This window comes from Bos indicus, chromosome 28 (assembly GCF_029378745.1).
Source record: "Bos indicus isolate NIAB-ARS_2022 breed Sahiwal x Tharparkar chromosome 28, NIAB-ARS_B.indTharparkar_mat_pri_1.0, whole genome shotgun sequence".
Lineage (NCBI taxonomy): Eukaryota > Metazoa > Chordata > Mammalia > Artiodactyla > Bovidae > Bos > Bos indicus.
In genome coordinates, this window is record NC_091787.1 from 24,318,622 (window position 1) to 24,340,111 (window position 21,490).

Here is a 21,490-nt window from a genome sequence, read left to right on the forward strand (position 1 = left end):
TTATAATTATTAAACTTGAAGTAGAAATATTTTTTTAAATTATTTTCAGAATACAACTGAATTATAAATTCATTATGGGGACTTGCCTGGTGGTTCAGTGATTAACAATCAGCCTTATCCCTGATAGCTCAGACGGTAAAGCGTCTGCCCGCAATGCGGGAGACCCGGGTTCTGATTCCTGGGTTGGGAAGATCCCCTGGAGAAGGAAATGGCAATCCACTCCAGCACTCTTGCCTGGAAAATCCCATGGACGGAGGATCCTGATAGGCTACAGTCCGTGGGGTCGCAAAGAGTCGGACACGACTGAGCGACTTCACTTTCACTTTCACTTTACAATGCAGGGGAGGCGAGTTCAATTCCTGGTCAGGGAACTAAGATCTCACATGCCTCAGAGCACTAAGCCCAAGCACCACAACTAGAGAGCCCGTCTGCCGCAACTAGAGAATCTGAGTGCTGCAACAAAAGATCTCTCATGATGCAACTAAGGCCCAATGTGTGTGCATGATCAGTCACTTCAATCATGTCCAACTCCACAACCCCATGGACTGTAGCCTGCCAGCTTCCTCTGCTCATGGAATTCTCCAACCAAGAATACTGGAGTGAGTTGCCATTCCCTTCTCCAAGGGATAAGGCCTGATCCAGCCAAATAAATAAATTTTTTAAGTAAAAAATTCATTATGAACTTTGGAAAGATTATTTATTTCATTCAATTTACACAAGTAATTTCACATTTCAAGTTCAGAGTCACAAAACATTTCTTGTATATCCAGCACTAATAAAGATCATGGTACATCAATGAAATATTTAACAACAGGGATTGATTTTTAATAGATCTCTATAAATAACATTAACAGGAAAATACACATAATACAATCTACTCTGGATCTAAGGGCCTTAATTTACTTCAATATTGAAAGAAACTAGTCTGAAGATTTTCTCATTTAAAAAACACACTGAGAGAATGGGTTCAAGGATGGAAGAATGATTTGGTACTCAGCAATTCACAAATATGACATTTTTAAGATCTGAAGAAAGACTGCAAGTTGGCAGCACAAGAAATGATCTCTCTTTCTCTCTCTGTCTCTCCTCTATGGAACACGGATATTTCATATTTCATAGTTTCTGAATTTCCTCAGGAGTTCTGAAGGAGCATCCCCAGACCAGCGGAAACGAAGGTGCCAACAGTTCACATTTGCAAAACCTGTAGAAGAGAGAAGGGGATATTTTAAAATCAAAGGTAGGAAAAGTCAAGCTTATCATAGTAAAGATTTCCTAACAATAAATGAATGTAAGGGTGAGTCTTTGGTATCAGTTTTTAATATCTTACATAAATGGATAAGCAGACTTTTGAATCCTTATGAACAGGAATTGGTTTATATGGATGAGAGGAGTTCACATGTTTAAATGCTTAAGAATAAAAGGATATTTATAGATGCTTCCAGTGGTAGGAATTTTGACAATTCACCTGCAAAGAAATTGGAAACTACTTTCAAACAGCTGCCAAAAGTAAAAGGTCAATGGAAAGAATCCCTGGAAATACAAATAATTTATTCTACAACAGTAAGATTTTTTTATTTTAATAAACAACTGTGTTGAAAACTAGAAAAAAGTTATGTTCATTCTCTACTACAGGAAGGGTAAATTGGCAAAATTCTTCTAGCAGGTAATTTGGCAATATTTATCAGACTCATTAAAATGTATAAACCTTTAAACCAGTAATTCTACTTGTAGAAATTTCTCTTAATGAAATAATCATGATGTGCCCAAGAGTTTAACTATAAGGATTTTATTGTGATACCATTTATAAATGTTTCAAAGAAACAATCTAAATCTTTAGTAACAGAAAATTGATTAAAAGGCTTTGATATAGTCATTAACAATTTTTTAATATTTATCATTATAGAAAAATGTTCATAATATATTGCTAAGTAACTAGTAGTTAGGAAATAATTTTGGAGAAGCCAATGGCGCCCCACTCCAGTACTCTTGCCTGGAAAATCCCATGGACAGAGGAGCCTGGTAGGCTGCAGTCCATGGGGTCGCTAAGAGTCGGGCATGACTGAGCAACTTCACTTTCACTTTTCACTTTCATGCATTGGAGAAGGAAATGGCAACCCACTCCAGTGTTCTTGCCTGGAGAATCCCAGGGATGGGGGAACCTGGTGAGCTGCCATCTATGGGGTCGCACAGAGTCGGACACGACTGAAGCGACTTAGCAGCAGCAGCAGCAGGAAATAATTTAGACAGCATGATCTCATTCATAAATTCATTATTTACACGGATATTTATATAAAAGCTTTTTTAAGTCTACAAGGAATTACCCCTAAATGTTGATAGTAGCTATTCCTGAAGAGTTGCAATACATATGATTTTCATTCTTTATACTCTTTTTCTGTTCATCTGTATTTTCTTATTTTTCTACAATGAACAAGTATGCTTTATATTATTTTTTATGTTTAAAATATTTCCAATAAAACAGGTTACAGAATAATACATAAAATACAGAATAATAAATAATACATACTTCACTGATATTTAAAATATTATCTAAATATCTAGCAGGAAAAATATACACAGAATAGTTGACAGTGATTATCCCAGGAAAATAGGATCTGCACTTTCTTCAGAAGTATCAGATAAAAAAATCTGAAGAATTTCCATTTGGGGGAAAAGGCAAAAAGAAAATTGTTTCTGACAACCTGTAATTGGAAGACACACAAAAAATATGTACAGTGATATTCTTTTCATTTTAGGTATACTGCTGCTGCTGCTGCTGCTGCTGCTGCTAAGTCGATTCAGTCATGTCCAACTCTGTGCGACCCCACAGACGGCAGCCCATCAGGCTCCTCTGTCCCTGGGATTCTCCAGGCAAGAACACTGGAGTGGGTTGCCATTTCCTTCTCCAATGCATGAAAGTGAAAAGTGAAAGTGAAGTCACTCAGTCATGCCCGACTCTTAGCGACCCCATGGACTGCAGCCCACCAGGCTCCTCCATCCATGAGATTTTCCAGGCAAGAGTACTGGAGTGGGGTGCCATTGCCTCCTCAGTTAGGTATACTAACATATCTTAAAAATATACCAAAATAGCAGTAATAAATATTTCCCTAAGTGGTAAGACTGCAAGTTATTTGCTTGACTGTATTTTCCTCATGTTTCTACATTCAATATGTGTTATTTTTGAAGTTTAAAAAAGATGTTTTCACATTTGGGTTACCCTAGAAATAGACCCCAGACAAGAATTTGAATGCAAGTGGCTAATCTGGGAGGTGATCCCAAGAGACTCTGGTAGGGAAGTAGGGAAAGGAGCCACGTCTATAAAAGGTACATTTTCAGGAAGTTACTACTCTGGACAACTAGGGTTTGATCCCCTGGGGAGCCCTGGGAGACAATATTAAAAAAAAAAAAAAAAAACTCCAGAGTTGTTCCACTTGAGGGGTGAAGGTATTGGAGAACTTATCCTCCCACTCACATTCATTATCTGATGGCTACATCCACAGGGTGTTTACTCCCTGGCACTTAACTGCCCGCTCACTTGCTGCCAAACCAGATTCACTGCCAGCGAAAGCCCTCTGGTGGGAGCCGTATGGTTGGCAATGCCTGGGAAGGCAGATGCCCAGAGGATATGTTGGCACATCAACAGCATCTGCTATGTTTGATTTTTTTTTAAACTCCAGGATGTTATGCAATACTATTTGATTCTAGAACTGTATTTATCAGAAGGCACATTTATTGCATATTTAAATGAAAATAAAGTAAACATTAGATTGTCTCGCATGTGGGTTTTCAGATGCTGTGCTTCTTTTTTTCCTGGTTGCAGTGAAGAGTCAGAAATGATGGGGGCTATTTGATGGATGTTTATGACAGAAGAGGCATCATAAGGCAAACTTCAAAGTAAATACCAAGCACTGCTTAAGGAAATCAACAAAAATGCTGAAAAGTTATGTGGGAAGCCACTTGGGACTTGGTAAAGCTGACATGAATAATATTTCTTAAATGCTGACATTATAAAAATTTTCATTGCCGTCAAATGAAATTATAAATAAGCATGCAACTGTACTTTGGCATATGAAAACCCAATTTTAAGGCACTACTCAGAACAGCCAATAATCTCTTAAATAACATTAAGAAAATACTGGTATATGCAGCCTTCAGCAAAATTTCCTAATTCTTATTCTTCAGTAGTAGCTTTCAGAACAGTGATCCTCTCCCCCTCTCACCCCCTTCACTTCCTTCCTCAACCATAGTATAATATACTTCATGATGTGAGGGTATCAAAACTGGCATCACAACTTGTTTAGAGTCAATTACAATATATCTACACTATGGAATATTTATCAATTGTTAAAACCAGTGAGTTCATCCTAAATATAAGGGTCTAAGGAGAAACCCCATAGTAATAAAAGCTAACACTAAAGAAGTACTGGCCATGTACCAGGTCCAAATAGTTTACATACATTATCTACTTCTCAAAAAGACCTTATAAGGTAGACACTAATATTTTAACCATTATAGAGAGATAAGAAGATATAAATACAGAGAGGTTAATTTGCTTGCCCAAGGTCACACAACTCAGCAGTGGAAAAAGCCAGGCTCTGGTTACAGAGTCTGTACTCTTAGTTACTGTATAACAGAGAGGAATGTGCACAGTATAACCCTCACAAACGAACATATGCTTATGCATGCCTTTGTTAACATAGAGAACCAGTGTAGAAGGAGACACACCTGGGCATTTGCACTGTTTTTTCAAGAAGTAGAAGCAGAGAAGGATGAGACACTAGGGTAGACACTAAGTTATTGTCTATGTATGATTCTTTGAATTTTTAAAAATTTTTTATTTTTTGGCTGCACTGCTCGAGATGTGGGACCTTAATTCCCAGACCAGGGATCAGACCTGAGCTCCCTGCCCCCTGGAAGTGGGGAGTCTTAACCACTGGACCACCAGGGATGTCCTGATTCTTTGAATTTTCAATGGTAAGCTCATATTACTTTGAGGCTTTTAAATATCTAAATAACTTTTTTAAAAAAAAGAGAAAATTTTATAGAATCTTATGAAAGGGATTTAAGTGTGGCCTTAGTGTGAGGCTCTGACATGATCAACCCCCTCAAGTCTGGTGAACTCAGAATAGGCCTGAATCTGAAATAAAAAGTCACAGGGAGGGCCTAGAGGTTCAGGAAGCACAAATCTGAATATTCCAAGGATAAATGGGGAAGCAGTCACGTGTTTGCCTGTATATGCAAACTATTGGGGGGCAGGGGGGGTGTTTATATGTGTATGTTTCCCTGAAACACTTCTTGGGACATCTGGCCTTCTGCTTTGATCCGTTTGTTATATTATAACCGTTGCCAGTTATGAGGCTGATGCAATCAACTGCAGGCTCTACGAAAGGATCTCTTGGAAAACCAGCAGAGGCATCTGAATGAAGCACCAAGAATCTTTATTCCCAACAAGAAATTAGCATGTAAAAATTCTCACCAAAGAGAGTTTAGAAGTGACTATTTCTAGAAAGACTATAGTTTACCATAACCTGTCTAATTACCTTCTTTTTTATAAGAAGTGTTTGAGGACATTCAGGAAACTTCTACTTAAAGGCTAGGGACTTCCCTGGCAGTCCAGTGACTAAGACTTTGCCTTCCGATGCAGGGGTGTGGGTTCGATCCTTGGTAGGGGAGCTAAGATCCCACATGGCCAAAAATCCAAAGCATAAAACAGAAGCAATATTGTACTTAAAGGCTAAATTCTACTGGGGTGTTGAAGGTAGTTAGAGTGTGGATACATAACACACCTATACAAGATAAACACAGTGGGATGGCCAGATAGACAAAGAAATGATAACCATAGCTAACAATTGCCCAGGGCTTGGTATAGGCAAATCACTGTCATAAGCATTTTGCATGGATCACCTCATTTAATCCTCTTGGTAACTCTATAAGAAGGTACCACTTAGATCTCTGTTTTGTAGATGAGGAAACTAAAGTGTGAAGGAGTTAAATAACTTTCACTTCCCTTCACTTCAGTCACTCAGTCATGTCCGACTCTTTGAGACCCCATGAACCGCAGCACGCTAGGCCTCCCTGTCCATCACCAACTCCCGGAGTTCACCCAAACCCATGTCCATTGAGTCAGTGATGCCATCCAACCATCTCTTCCTCTGTCATCCCCCTCTCCTCCTGCCCTTAATCCTTCCCAGCATCAGGGTCTTTTCCAATGAGTCAGCTCTTCGCATCAGGTGGCCAAAGTGTTGGAGTTTCAGCTTCAACATCAGTCCTTCCAATGAACACCCAGGACTGATCTCCTTTAGGATGGACTGGTTAGATCTCCTTGCAGTCCAAGGGACTCTCAAGAGTCTTCTCCAACACCACAGTTCAAAAGCATCAATTCTTCGGTGCTCAGCCTTCTTTACAGTCCAACTCTCACATCCATACAGGACCACTGGAAAAACCATAGCCTTGACTAGACAGATCTTTGTTGACAAAGTGGTGTCTCTACTTTTTAATATGCTGTTTAGGTTGGTTATAACTTTACTTCCAAGGAGTAAGCATCTTTTAATTTCATGGCTGCAATCACCATCTGCAGTGATTTTGGAGCCCAGAAAAATAAAGTCTGACACTGTTTCCACTATTTCCTCATCTATTTACCATGAAGTGATGGGATCAGATGCCATGATCTTGGTTTTCTGAATGTTGAGTTTAAGCCAACTTTTTCACTCTCCTCTTTCACTTTCATCAAGAGGCTCTTTAGTTCTTCACTTTCTGCCATAGGGTGGTGTCATCTGCATATCTGAGGTTATCGATAGTTCTCCCAGCAATCTTGATTCCAAGTAATATAAATAATAAATGGTAGAGCTAGAATGTGAGCTGACATGGTCTCCTTCGGTGTCTCTAGCCAAGGACTTTGGGCCTCTGGATGCATGCATGGCTCTGGGCCTTTGGACCACCACCTGGCACCCAACTTGGTCCTTGCTGCTTGAGCTCTTTCATGTGCATCTGGATTTTTAGGGGCTTCTCTCATGGTTCAGACAGTATAGAATCTGCCTGCAACGCAGGAGACCTGGGTTTGATCCCTGGGTTGGGAAGATCCCCTGGAGAAGGAAATGGCAACCCGCTCCAGTATTCTTGCCTGGAGAATCCCCTGGACAGAGGAGCCTACAGGGCTACAGTCCGTCGGATCACAAAAAGGTGGACAACAACTGAAGCAACTTAGCACAGAATGTGAACCCAGGTGGGTTAGCTAAGGAGCCAAGAGTTTAACCTCTGTAATACCCTGCTTCAGTGGACCTATACGTGGGTCAGATGTCTACAGAGCTACCTACAGGTAATGTATCTTCTGAGGATAGTGCAGTGCCTTAGAATGCAGACTCTGCAGTCAAACTGTCTCATCTCAGACCCCTTCCCTGCCACATACAAGCTGGATAACCTTGAGAAAATTATTCAGCCTCCCAAGGCTTCAGTTTTCTCATCTGTAAAATGAGAATAATACTTGTAATGAGGATTAAATAAATTAACTCATGTAAAATTAATATTAAGTAAGATGATAGATTTTAAGTAATATACATAAAGAACTGCACACAGTAAATACCCAACACAGGGATTTCCCTGGTGGTCCAGTGGTTAAGACTTTGCCTTCCAATGTAGGGGGTGTGGGTTCAGTTCCTGGTTGAGGAGCTAATATCCAACATGCCTCAAGGCCACAAAATCAAAACATAAAACAGAAGCAATATTGTAACAAATTCAATAAAGACTTTAAAAATGGTCCCACATCAAAAAACTTTTTAAAAGTTTTAAAATAAATAAATATATACATATATACCCAACACAAGCTAGCTAGTGTTATTTCAGTAAACCAGAAGATGATCCCAGAAATGTCTCAAGTTTTCGCTTGCAAGGAATGTGTTAAGGAATATATCTAGTTTCTGTGCTGATGCTAAGTATCTTTCAAGGTGCTGAAACAACATTTATAGTTGGTACTACTAAGTAATTGGAAAGGTTGAGAATACATACGATATAAAATGGGCCTTTTAATTTCAGACCTTCTCTGTTCTACAATGGAGAAGGCAATGGCACCCTACTCCAGTACTCTTGCCTGGAGAATCCCATGGATGGAGGAGCCTGGTGGGCTGTAGTCCATGGGGTCGCTAAGAGTCGGACACGACTGAGCGACTTCACTTTCACTTTTCACTTTCATGCATTGGAGAAGAAAATGGCAACCCACTCCAGTGTTCTTGCCTGGAGAATCCCAGGGACAGAGGAGCCTCGTGGGCTGCTGTCTATGGGGTCACACAGAGTCAGACATGACTGAAGCGACTTAGCAGCAGTAGCAGCAGCTGTTCTACAAACTACATGACATGACTTACCTGGAGAATCTGGATTTTGTGGGGAGAATGACTTCTCCACAGATTTGGATTCTTTCTGCTCCATTTTCTCTGTGGTTGAACCAAACTCCTCTTTCTTTATCTCTTTTTGCTCATCCTGTTCCTCATTTTCAATTTTGTCAGTAGGAGTCTGGTCAGATTCTTCCAACATCAGATCCTTTTTTCCTCTGACAGCCCAGTGCATTGACTACATTAATTGAAAGCAGATGTATAATATAACATCCATATTATATAGTTTCTATATTTAAAGTTCAATATGTAGTAACAATTAACCTACTATTATAGTGCCGATTAACAAAATGTTAGACTTGACTATTAGCCAGATAGTAATCAACTAATTCAGATATTAATCAATTAATCCTCACTGATTTGGAAAACTAAGACTATGAGAAGAAATTTGTATCCTAGTATAAAGGAAAGGGACCAGCATCAGATAAATTAAAATAATGACGTTTACCCAGAAAATTAGCCATAAAATTACCATATGTCCAAGAAATTCAGTTCCTAGATATAAAGAATTGAAAACAGGTGTTCAAAGAAAAACTTAGACACAAATATTCATAGCAGTCATGGAAATAATCCAAATGTCCATCAATTCATTGGATAAACAAAAATGTGGCACATCCATGCAATGAAATACTATTTGATCATAAGAAAGGAAGAAAATACTACAATATGGATAAACCTTATAAATATTATGCTTAGTAAAAGAAGTCAAACATAAAAAGCCACATTTTATATAATTCCAGAATAGACAAATTCATACAGATAGAAAGCAGATTAGTGGTTACCAGAGGCTGGGTGAGAGGGGAATAGGAAATGATTGCTAACAAGGACAGGGGTTTCCTTTTGGGGTGATGAAAAAGATATCAAACTAGATAGTGATGGTGGGTGAACATCATTGGGAATGTACTTAGTGCCACTGAACTGTACACTTTAAAATGGTTAAATGGTAGGTTTTATGTGTATTTTACTATCAAAAAACAAACAACTGGACTGTGTACCTTGAGCCGTGCCAGAGATTAAACCTACTACTGTTGTGACCTTCCTTCCAGCCATGATCAATGCAGAGCTGGCAAATATTAGAATTCTGGGTTATACATCTTCTCTTTAAGAAAACTCATGGCACAAGCAGTTGTTGTTCAGTCAGTCGTGTCCAACTTTTTGCGACCCCATGGACTGCAGCACGCCAGGTTTCTCTGTCCTTCTCCATCTCCTGGAGCTCACTCGAACTCATGTCCATCGAGTCAGTGATGCCATCCAACCACCTCATCCTCTGTCGTCCCCTCCTCCTCCTGCCTTCAATCTTTCCCAGCATCAGGATCTTTTCTAATGAGTCAGGTCTTCACATCAGTGACCAAAGTATTGGATCTTCAGTATCAGTTCTTCCAATGAATATTCAGGGTTGATTTCCTTTAGGATCGACTGGTTTGATCTCCTTGCAGTCCATGGGACTCTCAAGAGTCCTCTCCAACACCACAGTTCAAAAGCATCAATTCTTCAGTGCTCAGCTTTCTTTATAGTCTAACTCTCACATCCATACATGACTACTGGAAAAAACCATTGGTTTGACCCTATGGACATTTGCTGGCAAAGTAATGTCTCTGCTTTTTAATATGCTGTCTAGGTTTGTCATAGCTTTTCTTCCAAGAAGCAAGCATCTTTTAATTTCATGGCTGCAGTTACCATCTGCAGTGACTTTGGAGCCCAAGAAAATAAATTCTGTCACTGTTTTCATTGTTTCACCATCTATTTGTCATAAGGTGATGGGACTGAATCCATGATCTTAGTTTTTTGAATGTTGAGTTTTAAGTCAGCTTTTTGACTCTCCTCTTTCACCTTCAAGAGGCTCTTGAGTTCCTCTTCACTTTCTGCCATAAGGGTGGTATCATCTACATATCTGAGGTTATTGATATTTCTCCCTGCAATCTTGATTCCAGTTTGTGCTCCATCCAGCCAGGTATTTCACAATATGTACTCTGCATATAAGTTAAATAAGCCAGGTGACAAATATAGCTTTGACGTACTCCTTTCCCAATTTTGAACCATTCTGTTGTTCCAGGTCTGGTTCTAACTGTTGCTTCTTGACCTGCATACATGTTTTGGAGGAGTTTTCTTTAAGAAAACTCATGGCACAAAGCAGGAAATTAGTCAATATTTATTGTGAAATATCTGTCCTAATTTTAAGAGAATTCACTTCAAGTCCAGTTACCATCAAATAACTAGAACTTTTAAAATATCTTTCCATTTGATTTTTCTAATGATACTGTGGACTTCCCTCAGAGAAGGCGATGGCACCCCACTCCAGTACTCTTGTCTGGAAAATCCCATGGATGGAGAAGCCTGGTAGGCTGCAGTCCATGGGGTCGCAAAGAGTTGGACACGACTGAGTTACTTCACTTTCACTTTTCACTTTCATGCATTGGAGAAGGAAATGGCAACCCACTCCAGTGTTTTTGCCTGGAGAATTCCAGGGATGGGGGAGCCTGGTGGGCTGCCATCCATGGGGTCACAGAGAGTCGGACACGACTGAAGTGACTTAGCAGCAGCAGCAGCAACATGGACTTCCTTGGTGGCTCAGATGGTAAAGTATCTGCCTACAATGCAGGAGACCCAGGTTCAATCCCTGGGTCGGGAAGATCTCCTGGAGGAAGAAAATGGCAACCACTCCAGTATTCTTGCCTGGAAAGTCCCATGGATGGAGGAGCCTGGTAGGGCTACAGTCCATGGGGCCGCAAAGAGTCGGACATGACTGAGTGACTGCACTTTCCTCCCATTCATTAATAGAATTATTCTGGAGACTTTTTATGGAATGTGTCTGTATACATTACGGAAGGTTTCTGAAAGAAAACACAAGAAACTACAATGGTGGCTTTCTGGGAGAGGGAAGTAGCACTGAGGTATGAAATAAAGATGGACTCACTTTTTATTACATATCCTATTGTACTAGTTTGTTTTTTAAAAAACAAAAGTGTTTTATTATTTTTTAAGTTACAGTTTCAGAAAAATCAGGGACCATAAATCAAATGTTGGGCATTTCCTCATTGATGTCTATATTAAAACTTTTATATTTTTAGACAAACACAAGATTCAAAACACTTGAAAACTCTCCCCAGATACCTGATATCCTAGAATGGTGTCCAATATACTTGATAGTGGTCCTTTGCCAAATAATTTAACTGTGTAATTTTTCCAACCTAGCTCTGGCTACTGATGGTGATGTCAGGAGTGAGGAAAAAATGAAAAATGGATCTTCCAAATGGAGCAAAGGTAAGAAACCATTACTTTTACCTATGCATACTTTTGGACCCTTTTCACATATGTCCCACATATGTATTTCCTTCTTTTTTTTTTTTTTTTGGCCGAGCTACATGGCTTTTGAGATCTTATTTCCTTGGCCAGGGATTGAAGCTGGACCATGGCAGTGAAAGTGTCCAGTCCTAACCTTGAGACTTTCAGGGAACTCTCTGTATTTCCTATTAAGATGCTTAAAACTGGATGGATGAGTAGATAAATTAAAGGCAGAATAGATGAATACAGAGTAAGAAAGAGAGAGAGTTTGCTGTATCAAGAATATTCAAGTAGAATAATTAGCTGTGGCATAAGCAAAACAATAAACATAACTGTTTCTTGAAATCTCATCTGATACTGTGGGATGCTGTTCCTAAAGCACTACTGAACAGTAACCTCTGTTACTCAGAAACCCAAGAAAAACCCAAAAGCCATGTATTGGGGCAAATTAAAACCACAGAATAAATTATTTTCCTAATAATGAGGATATTGTTTTCCTGTGCTAAAAAAAAAAAAAAAGAATAAAAGCAGAGCAAGAGCACAAAACAAAAACATTGATTTTCTGAAGTCCAAGGCTTAGTGAATAAATTCAGAAGTTGTGACATTTAAAAATTGTGCCAAAACTCACAGAAGGGGCCACTGCCTCTGCTACACACACATCCCATGATGCAAGGGACTTCAGGCTTTTCATCTGCAATGCACTGAAGTCTGAACTCTCTCAAAATACTGCAGCTGCCAACTCCTTCCCAGAGCACCACTTTATTTGCCAGTTTGAACAAAGCAACATGGGGAGGCAGTGGCCCATTACATGTGGACTTGGCCATGTTTGCTTACCCAAGCAACGTGAGGGGGATGGGGCCGGGAAGCAGCAGGGATCATCAGCATCTTACAGAACTTAGAGTGATACCATAATTTCTTACCACTTGTCTCAGGAGCACTAACACTGACCACATAGACAGGAACCAGGAGAAGCACCTCATCAGAAGAAAGGGAAAGTACAAACTGGTAAAATGCTTCCTTGGAATCTTAAATAAATCTGTTCATCATCATTTTTTAAGAGAATTTAGAAATGCTAATAATATGGTGTTTATGAATAGCAGCCAACATGATCACAAATGGGCTTCCCAGATGACGCTAGTGGTAAAGAGCCTGCCTGCCAATGCAGGAGACTTAGGAGGTGCAGGTTCAATCCTCGGGTCAGGAAGATGCTGGGAAGAGGGCATGACAACACACTCCAGGACTCTTGCTGGGGAATCTCATGGACAGAGGAGCCTGGTGGGCTACAATCCATGGGGCCACAAAGAGTCAGACATGACTGAAGTGACTGAGCACACACATGATGACAAATGGATGAGCTCAACTAAATTAAAAGGTACAAAGATACATTCAAATATAGATAAATAAATATATATGTAGATACACATACATAAAATATACATACTAGAGGGCAATATAGCCTTGTGCACACCCTAAAACCATAACGATATTCAAGCCTTCTGCCTTGATCCAACCAGAGAACTCACTTCTTTCCACATTCAACCTGTCTCTCCTCAACTGCAAAGGAGCATCATCCTAATTCCTCTTCCCCAAAGAAAGAACCAATAAAGCAAAGTCATCATTCAATGTAACTGGCTCTCACACTAACAAATGATGGGCAGAAAACACTGGAAGGAAATGCATCAAAATACTAATGGGGTTATCTTGGCATGGCAGCATTATAAAGTCTTTTTTTTTTTCTTTTTATATTTTGGTGTCTTCTAAATTTTCTCTGACAAGTCTATATATATGTACAACTAGGTTTTAAAATTTTAATTAAGGACTTCCCCAGTGGTGCAGTGGTTAAGACTTCGCACTTCCATTGCAGGAGACACAAATTTGATCCCAGGTTGGGGAATTAAGATATGGCATGCCAAAGGGTGTGGCCAAAAATAAAAAATTAACAAAATAAAAATTAGATGGAGTTATGATTGCCAAAATATATTAAGGAGGGAGTTTCTGGGTACCAGTAATATGTGTGTTGGGGAGAGGAGAAGTTACAAGTATACACTTCACAACTGTTTGCTAAATTATAAATGCAGGTGTTGAGCATTTTTCTGTAGGTTTTATTTCAAAATAAAAGTGTTAATTTTAAAAAGAGGCAATGGCTTCAGCTGGTGTAAAATATAATCTAGTTTTAGTTTGGTTGGGTTGAGTCTGTTGTTATTGTTTTATTTGCTTAGTTTCTTGGGTTTTTTGCATGTGCAAGGAATAGAGGAGGCTGGCCAGTGGCTTTGTCTGTGGAGGGCAAAGGATACTGAGAAACTTAGTGAAAGACTGAGAGTAAGAAATGCAAGCTTTCAGGGCTCAGAGAACTGAAAACGTGAGCTGTATGTGTCACAGGTCAGCTAGGTGGCCTGTATACAATATCTTGACTCTCTGTCTCAGTACTTCTCTCTCAGAATAAAAGCGCCTACAGTCTGCCTTAGATGACAGGGTGAGGATTAATGACTGACCTATAGTAAATACTCTGAAAGCATTTGTAGTAACTGATACAGCATGGGACATTTTTAACAGCTTATGAGAATGTTTTTCTCAGAATTTTATTTTCACTATGGCTTCGCTGTAACCCTTTCCCCAGAACCATCCTCAAGCCATTTTGGAGGAAGAACCATTCACACCGTGGATTCCTTGGGGTAAAACCATTTAACAAGATAGCAATGATTTCCCTAAGATTCTTTAAGCTGGAAAGGTATCTGTTTTCAAGTTATTCCAAGATGTGAAGGCCACAGTTACTGAAGTCCCCACTTCATATTCCCTTTTTTAAACCAACATTACATATCTAGATTTAAATTTCCCTTTTTTAAACCTATATTACATATCTAGACTTAAATTTCCAACATACTCATTGACCTGATCGAACACTTTTTTAGTTGTATAGTTGCTTTACAATGTTGTGTTCGTTTCTACTGTACAGAAAAATGAAAGAGCCATTCATACCTATACATCCCCTCCCTCTTGGTGATTGATTTATCAAAAGTTTTACAAATTAAACTATCAGGAGGAGCTTCTAAAAAGGAAAAAGTAAAATCAATAGCTGGTTAAGTGACAAGGACTTGCAGTGGGGGAAAAAAATACAAATTAGAGTTTCATCACCGTTGAATGATAGAAATGTATCATCCCTGAAGCTGTGTGAGGAATTTGCTCTAGGAGATTCTCATGTTAGGAACCTGTGTGATGCTGCAAAAGTGCATTGTGATTTGTCCTTAGGGCAAGGAAACATGCAGATGTGTTTCAGATAAATGTCACCTAAAATTTCAAGTCCTGAATTATAACCATTTTATTGTCAGAATGGCATATGTAGTATATCTAGTCCAAATACCCTAATGATGATATTTATCTACACAATGGTAGTGATCTAATAGGTGGTGAACAAAACTAGGTATGACAATTGTTTTAATTTCTCTAGAGTAGTGAGTGTGAAAGGATGGATAAAAAAATGCACACACACAAAAAAAACGACAACTAAAATGTTATAGAGAACCTTACTTCTGCTGTGATGTTTTCACATGCAGAAATCACTATGAGAATTAGAACAGAAAGGAATGAAAGGAAGTTACAGAAAGTCTATCTGGGACTTGCCTAGTGGTGCAGTGGTCAAGAATCCGCCTGCCAAAGCAGAGGACACGAGTTCAATTTCTGGTCCAGAAAGATCGCAGGTGCTACATGGCAACTGAACTTGTGTGCCGCAGTCACTGAGCCCATGTGCCTCAACTACTGAAGCCCGTGTGCCCCAAAGCCCGTGCTCCACAACCAGAGAAAGTCCACACACAGCAACAAAGACCAGTGCAGCCAAAAATAAATAAATAAATAAAAAATTTTTTAAAAAAGAAAGTCTATCCAGTGAGGTACAAAACACATGAAACTTGGTGTAGGGATTTCAAAGTTCACTGAGGAAGAAACACAGAAACAGCATGGTTGAGCCCAAACAAAGAAGACTGTGCAAGGAAAAATATCACTGCTGATTTAAAGTGGAAAGATATGCATTTCATCATTTTTGTACTACTAATAAAAATAAATCCCAAACCAAACGCTAGCCCAGCATAGTATTTCAACATTGCTGACAAGACCAATAATGCAGCCAGTAAGTTGACTCATTGGAAAAGAGTCTGATGCTAGGAGGGATTGGGGGCAGGAGGAGAAGGGGACGACAGAGGATGAGATGGCTGGATGGCATCACTGACTCGATAGACATGACTTTGAGTGAACTCCAGGAGTTGGTGATGGACAGGGAGGCCTGGCATGCTGTGATTCATGGGGTCACAAAGAGTCGGACACGACTGAGCGACTGAACTGAACTGAACTGAAGATGTGAAATGTTATTATTGTAAGCCCTCAAACAGTTCATAATTAAACTAAATTCTAAGCAGAAATGATGTGTTTGGAGATAGGACATTAGTATTTAATGGAAAGACATCTGCAATATAAATTAGAACAGGGACTTGGAGAAGACTTTTTGAAAAATCCACAACTAACTTGATATTAGCAGTTAAAATTAAGTAATACAGTTCAGTGGATCATCAAGAAAAATGAACTATAAATCGAAAGGCATTAAAATAGCAAGGGTCACTAATTCAGTAGCAGTTACAGTGTGTAATACTCAAGAGAATAGAAATATGGTTATATAGAGGTGGCAGAACAATGTTTAGTCAGAGTTAAGGAATTTTGGATATACACAATGTAGAAGAAAAATCCTATTTTTGAGTATGTGAAGCTAAGTCACTATTTTTTTAAAGATTCTCTCTAGTTATTCTGTATGTATATTCAACAGTCTTATAGTTAGTCCTTCATAAATAATTAACCAACCGTAAACAAATCATATGAATATATACTGCATTCTAAAATGAAATGAAGAAAAGCATTTATATGTTATGTAGAGTGGCTTTAACTATATACTTTGAGAGTTTTGCATTGTTCTTCCCCATTACTTCAAAGATCCTCCCTCACTGGTACAGGTCATATATCAGTGAAAAAATAATTTGATCAAGTATTGTTTAAATAAAAACTATTAAGAAGAAACCTGAAGAACCAGAATTTAAGAGATGTGAATCACTTTATACACTTATTCTAACATGTCCCTGAACACTTCCTTATAAGGTAACTTCTCCATTTTTAAGTTTCATGTTATAGAAAAGTATCCCTGTAGGGAAAAAAATAAAGCAGATTTTAAAAATCCTGTAAATTATGCCTAAGAATGTAGAAACCTTTAAAATTACATTCTCTCTGCAATCTACAATGGTCCATGGAAGAACAAAATAAATATATAACATAAAAATTATAGAGATTATTTTATATTTGGTTTTTTAATGGCATGGAAGAAAATAACAGGATGGTTTTAAAAGTCTCTCTGCATCTATCCAATAATTCTTTTACCAAAATTAATAACAGGAATAATGTACAGATTTCTTTGATTAATCAGGTCCTGTTTTTATTGACTTTATTAAGCTTTGAGAAGAGAACAGGCTCATATGAACTAAAAAGATGGAGCATATGAATATGCATTGGTTCAAAATTCAGCAGTGTTATATGAGCAACTTGAGAAGCACAGTTATCAGAATGTATCAAACAGTAGATGCTAACAGGAAGCATATGTATATATATATACATGTATACATATCTACATATACATATACAAACAGCCAGAGACTGAAAAGCACAGTCGGAGATTCTTCTGACCCTGATGTATTGAATTTCCTTTCACAAGATTTTGTGGATACTGCATTGTATCCAGATTCTACCAGCTTCTTGGTCTTCTCTCTCCTCTTGTCTGTTGATACTTTGAGCTGCTGTGCTGTGTGCTGTGCTTAGTTGCTCAGCCATGTCCAACTCTTTGCGACCCCATGGACTGTAGCCTGCCAGGCTCCTCTGTCTATGGGAATTCTCCAGGCAAGAATATTGGAGTGGGTTGCCATGCCCTCCTCCAGGGGATCTTCCCAACCCAGGGATCGAAACCAGGTGTCCCACATTGCAGGTGGATTCTTTACCATCTGAGCCACCAGGGAAGCCCCTTTAAGCTACTATGTGAGTCTAATCCAGGGCAGCCTGAGCTTCATAAATTCCCTTCATCCCAGAGAGAAACCTACCATTTTCACCGAGTCACTCAAAGCTTCCCACTGCTGGAATGACATTGACATCTGGCTCCTTCGCCAGTGGTCATAGCGGGCTCGACTTGCTTCATTAGTCAAAATGTCCTTTGCCTTCTGCAGTTTCTGAAAAGTCTCCACTGAAAAACAAATCAAAAAATGAGCATGCCCTGGAGGAGTTATTTTAAACGCCCAAACTGATCTCACTGAAATAGGTGTCTGTTATTTACCAGCTATGTAACCTTGGGCCAATTCACTTCATCAAGCTTTCTTTTCCTCATTTATAAAGTGTACTGTAAGGACAAGTGAGATAATGTATGCAAAGTACCTGGCTCACAGTTTATCCACTCCCTTTACTGAGCTCCAGTGATGTGACAGGTGCTATCCCAGGTGCTGATGATGCAGATATGAGCAACAGACATAATTTATCTCATGGGATAGACATTTACAAACATTGGATAAGTTACAGTCTTTTCTGTGTGTGTGTGTGTGTGTGTGTGTGTGTGTGTGTTCAGCCACTCAGTCATCTCTGAATCTTTGTGACCCCCTAGACTGTAGCCCGCCAGGCTCCTCTGTCCATGGAATTTTCCAGGCAAGGATACTGGAAAGCAGTAAAGAATCTGCCTGCAATGCAGGAGATCCAGGTTCAACCCCTGGGTCTGGAACAATTCCCTGGAGGAGGGCATGGCAACCCACTCCAGTACTCTTGCCTAGAGAATCCCATGGACAGAGGAACCTGGCAGGCTGTAGTCCATAGGGTCGCACAGAGTCGGACACGACTAAGTAGCAGCAGCATGGAATCTAGAAAGATGGTACTGAGGAACCTATTTGCAGAGCAGCAATGGAGGTGCAAACATAGAGAACAGACTTATGGACACCCTCAGGGGACAGGGGAAGGAGACGGTGGGATGAATGGAGTGAGTAGCGTGGAAACATACACACTCCCATATGTAAAATAAATAGCCAGTGTGAATTTGCTGTGTGACTTGGAACTCAAACCAGGACTCTGGTGACTACTCTGTGACTACGTAGAGGGGCAGGATGAGTATAGTTTCTTGTTCACAACAACCTTATCAAGTGGATATTATTAATATTAGTATTATTCACATTTTACATGGTCTAAAGCTAAAGGAGGTTAATGTGACTTGTCCTAAGGTACAAGTGATGGAGCCACGATTCAAACCCAAGCCTGCCAGGCTCCCCAGCTGGTGCTCACCAGGCTACACTTGCCTGCCTCCTGCCCCTTCCATTTTCCTACAGTACATGTTACCCTCGAATCCCCACTTTCTCCTTCATCTCTGAGGATAATGAAAATGTCAACATTCATCACTAAGATGCAGGTTGTGCCCTTGAGAAACTTAGAGTCTAGTAAGGAAGCAGACATATACACAAATCATTTCAATACAGTGTGCTAAAGAGAAATACAGAAGTAAGATTGATTGTGCTTGAGGACTCAGGAAATACTTCACTAGTTTCCTCTACACTTGGGGTCATCCTTGATTCTTCTCTTTCTTTCACATCTCATTTCTAATTCATCAAGTCCTGTTGACTCTATCTGTGGAGTCAGTATATCTTTAAACTATCCCCAAGCTTTGACCTCTTGCCCCTACCTCCACGGCCGTCACTCTAGTCCAAGCCACCATCCTCTCTTGGCTGGATGATTATATTAGCTGCTCAACTCCCTGCCTTTGCCTTGCTTTTTCTTCTACACAGCAGTCAGAGTGGTCTTTTCAAAAATAATTTACATAGGGGATTCACTGGTAGTCTGATTATTGGGACTCTACGCTTTCATAGCTGAGGGCCTGGGTTCAACTAAGACTCTGCAAGCCACACAGCATGGCCAAAAAAGAGAGAGAAAAAAAGGAAGAAGGACTTCACTGGTGGTCTGTGGCTAAAACTCCACATTCCCAATGGAGGAGGCTGGGATCATTCCCTGACCAGGGAACTAGATCCCACATGCCACAACCAAGAGTTCACATGCTGCAACTAAAGATCCCGTGTGCCGCGTCTAAGACCCAGCACGGCCAAATAAATAAATAAAATTAAATATTTTTTTAAATGATCTTAAAGAAAAAAGAAAGTAAAAGAAGTCACATAATATCACTCTTCTACTCAAAATCACTTCCATTTTTACTTTCATTTTTGTTGGAATTAAACTGAAAATTCTCATCATGGCTATTAGGTCTGGCATGCTCTGCCTGCTCTCTAGCCTTCTCTTCCTTCTCCAACTTCATTTCCTCCTACTTTTCCCATCTCCTTCGCTACAGCCATAGTAGCCGCCCTGATGTTCCTTGAGTACACCAAGCACAGTGCAGCCCCAGGACTTGGAACTTGCTGTCATTTCTGCCAAGAACACTTTACCCTAAGCACTCACACAGCTTACTTCTTCCAGATGTCAGCTTGGGTATTGTCTTGTTGATGGAGTTTTCTCCAACCTTCTACATAAAATAGCTGCCCACCCCATCAGCCCCATTCCTTTGTCTCCCTCACTCTGCTTTACTTTTCTTCATGGTACCTGAGTGTGTGCTAAGTCACTTCACTCATGTCTGACTTTGTGCAACATTATGGACTATAGCCTGCCAGGCTCCTTTGTCCATGGGATTCTCCAGGCAGGAATACTGGAGTGGGTTGCCATTTCCTCCTCCAGGGGATCTTCCCAACCCAGGGATTGAACCGGCATCTTTTATGTCTAACCTGCAATGGCAGGGGGGGTCCTTTACCTCTAATGCCACCTGGGAAGCCCCCTGGCACCTACCCCCTGACATTATGTACAGTTATTTGTTTATAATCCTCCATGAGCATACAAACTCCATGAGGGCAGAGACTTTTGTTTTCTGCTGCATCCCTTGTACTAAAGCAGTGTAGCAGGTGCTCAAAAAGTATTTGTTCAATGAATGAATGAGCGAATGCTTCCAATTTGAATGTGAATATAAAGATGTTCATGGAATGCTGTTACCTGAGCTCCAAGCACCAAAAAAGTGACATACCCTTAAAACAGTTTGTGAATTAGGCACCTTTTAATAGTGTTAGTGGGAAAAATAATTAAAATTATCCTGACAGTGCTTAAAAATAGCTCATGAGAAGTAGTCAATATCCTCTGAAACAAAAGACATTAGGACAATGTACAGTCAGTACTGATGGTACCACCATCCCAATCGTGAAACTACTGAAATACTTCTGTTCCCCAGTTGGTAAAGGGCTACTGTTCCTGAGCTCTCATCCCCCAAAACCACTACTTCAACTATTCCTTCAGCAACCAGAGATACTGCCCAGCATGGCAGGGTTCCTCCTGGGCCCTGTCCAAAGCTGGGCAGCACAGGTGCTTAATATATCATTAAATATTTGATATCACCGCTGGAGGTAGTAGCAATCGATGGATTAAAAGGAAAATCCTAAAGGTGGGGCTATTGAAAGCGAAGGAAAACAAATACATAAAAAACATCTTGCAATAGCTGCCAGCTTGAGTGAGTAATCCTTCCTGTTGCTGACGACAATGTAAATGTACCAGTGTATAAATGAGATGTCACTTTTTCCAACAGAAATAAAAAGCTCGTTAAATTATTACCATGGATGCACACACCAGTGACTACTCGAGCAGAGGTTGTAAAAATTTACATTTTTATCTACAATTCACCTTCTCTTTGCACATTATTGTTGGCCTCATTTTTCAGAGTTTCCGGAATGAAAGAAATTATTCTTATGTCAATCCCT

The 21,490-nt window shown here is 39.7% G+C and overlaps 1 protein-coding gene across 1 annotated transcript in view; it reads right to left on the reverse strand.

The window, feature by feature from the left end:
- Positions 1-675: 675 nt before the first annotated feature.
- The window catches only part of DNAJC12 (DnaJ heat shock protein family (Hsp40) member C12), a 45,551-nt gene continuing 24,736 nt past the window's right edge, over positions 676-21,490 (reverse strand). Inside the window, exons 4-6 of the mRNA XM_019954192.2 lie at positions 17,780-17,919; positions 8,352-8,556; positions 676-1,201 (exon numbers count right to left, since the gene is read on the reverse strand). Of these exons, the coding sequence (XP_019809751.2) occupies positions 1,107-1,201; positions 8,352-8,556; positions 17,780-17,919 (440 nt within the window). The 3' untranslated portion in view covers positions 676-1,106. The remainder of the gene's footprint in view (positions 1,202-8,351; positions 8,557-17,779; positions 17,920-21,490) is intronic.